Source organism: Zea mays, chromosome 1, assembly GCF_902167145.1.
Source record: "Zea mays cultivar B73 chromosome 1, Zm-B73-REFERENCE-NAM-5.0, whole genome shotgun sequence".
Taxonomy (NCBI): Eukaryota; Viridiplantae; Streptophyta; class Magnoliopsida; order Poales; family Poaceae; genus Zea; species Zea mays.
Window position 1 is genome coordinate 126,363,203 of NC_050096.1, and position 1,821 is coordinate 126,365,023.

The 1,821-nt window shown below is 45.8% G+C and overlaps 1 protein-coding gene across 1 annotated transcript; it reads right to left on the reverse strand.

Annotated features, from left to right (window-relative positions):
- Positions 1-255: 255 nt before the first annotated feature.
- Positions 256-1,054, reverse strand: LOC100282340 (disease resistance response protein 206). Its single transcript, NM_001155252.2, has one exon. It carries the CDS (start codon positions 946-948, stop codon positions 448-450), a length of 501 nt encoding a protein of 166 aa, NP_001148724.1. The 5' UTR covers positions 949-1,054; the 3' UTR covers positions 256-447.
- Positions 1,055-1,821: the final 767 nt, after the last annotated feature.

Consider the following 1,821-nt stretch of genomic DNA (forward strand, 5'->3'; position numbering starts at 1 on the left):
CAGAACAGTTTTCACATATCATTTATCGTTGGTTGCTGTATTTTTTATCCAATTAAAGGCTTGTTCGGTTAATTCCGTTACACATGGATTGGATGGGATTAGAAAAAATTAAGAAAAAGTTTGACTTGCTTGGGATTTAAACCCACCCAATCTCACTCAATCCATATGGATTGAGAGATAACCGAACAAGCTCTAAACGCGCAAGCACTTCTCTTTTAGGAGCTATATATACTACGTCGATAGAATGTATATATAGGTCCTCAAATAAACCAGCCAATTAACCAACAGAACCATAGCTCATTCACTTACATATGTGCTCAACAAATCATAAAGTGCAGGTAGTTGCTCCCAGACCGAATGAAAAGAAAAGGATTACACACACTTGACAGTTCACCCAATCAATTTTTCACATGTATGCAGGAATCATACCATTATTGCCTGGTAGGCTCAAGAAGGGTTGACCAAGATCTCCAGGTCGAGAATCGCGGGGGTGACGGTCTTCCACAGCACATAGCCGCGCGCCATCCTGAACTGCCCCGTGCCGCCGACCACTGAGAGCTCCCTCACCGGGACGCTGACGTCGTCACGGCCCACCACCGTGAGCGAGCTGCCGGCGTATGGGCCCGAAGTAAGAACGACATTCATGTTGACGAGGAGCTCGAGGTTCGCCACCGACGCCACCATGTAGTAACCCTGCGCGCGTCCCACCGTCGTGGACGACTCTGACGTCCCCTCGGTTAGCTTGTCGTCGATCACCATGGTGTTGCCGAAGTTGCCCCGCGGCCCGCTAACCACTTGCACCGCCGTTGGGGACGGGCCGCCCGTCACGTCGTGCATGTAAAAGTGCAGGTGCGCCGAAGCCGCCTCGACCAGTCGCATCGCCGGGCCGGCGGCGAGGACCACGAGCAATGCCAGCAACAATTCTACGGAGAGCTTGGAGCGAGCCATGAGGAGAGATTGAGAGACGAACGGGGCGGTCAGTCAGAATAGTACATGCCTATCTAGCAGCTGGTAGGTCGACGGAGATGCAATCAATAAGAAAACAAAATGGTACAGCTGTGCCTCTCTACCTACCGAACGTGGAAGCAGGCGGCCCGGATCGATCCTGAATGTTTTATCGATTTTAATATTTAATTTTACGACATGCAGCGACAAGCATGCATGTTTAGTTGTTTACAACGTATACAGCTGGGCAAGGGAATAATTCGTACGAGAAAAATTCTACCATCTCACTAAAGTCCATACAAGCCTCTTCAACAAGCAAAGGTCGCATCGATCTGTTTACACTGATTAGAACTGGTTGTCAGAGCATTTCGAACAGTTTTCAAATTTATTTGTCAAAATATGTAGATTTTTCATATCTATAAAAGTAATTAGAAGTGATTAAAAAGTGTTTCTACAACAGCTTTAAGAAATAACTCATAAAAAACTAAAAAAATGCATTCAAAAGCCGTGCCCTATGTCTGTATCCTTTGGTCGCTGGTTCATGTCTCTATCCTTTGGTCGCTGGTTACGACTACGGGGGCGGCGCCGTACAGCCAATTATAATATGGTTATTTTCATCAATAACCACTAGTACAATTTGTCTCTATACAAGCGGTAGGATTTTTACATCACAGGCGGTTCGGTTAGAAAACCGCCTGTGATGTCCCAGGCGGTTTAGTACGCCTGTGATGTAATAGTATCACAAGCGGTTTTTGTTTAGGACCGCCTGTGATGCTCTATCCTTTTCACAAGCGGACCCTAAGACAAAACCGCCTGTGACTGTAAAATTATGAAAATACAATTTAAATATGAAAATAATTTTAATTTTTAACAGAA

Excerpts from the sequence above, each read along its gene's own strand:
- LOC100282340 (NM_001155252.2), bottom strand. The coding sequence starts at position 948 with ATGGCTCGCTCCAAGCTCTCCGTAGAATTGTTGCTGGCATTGCTCGTG.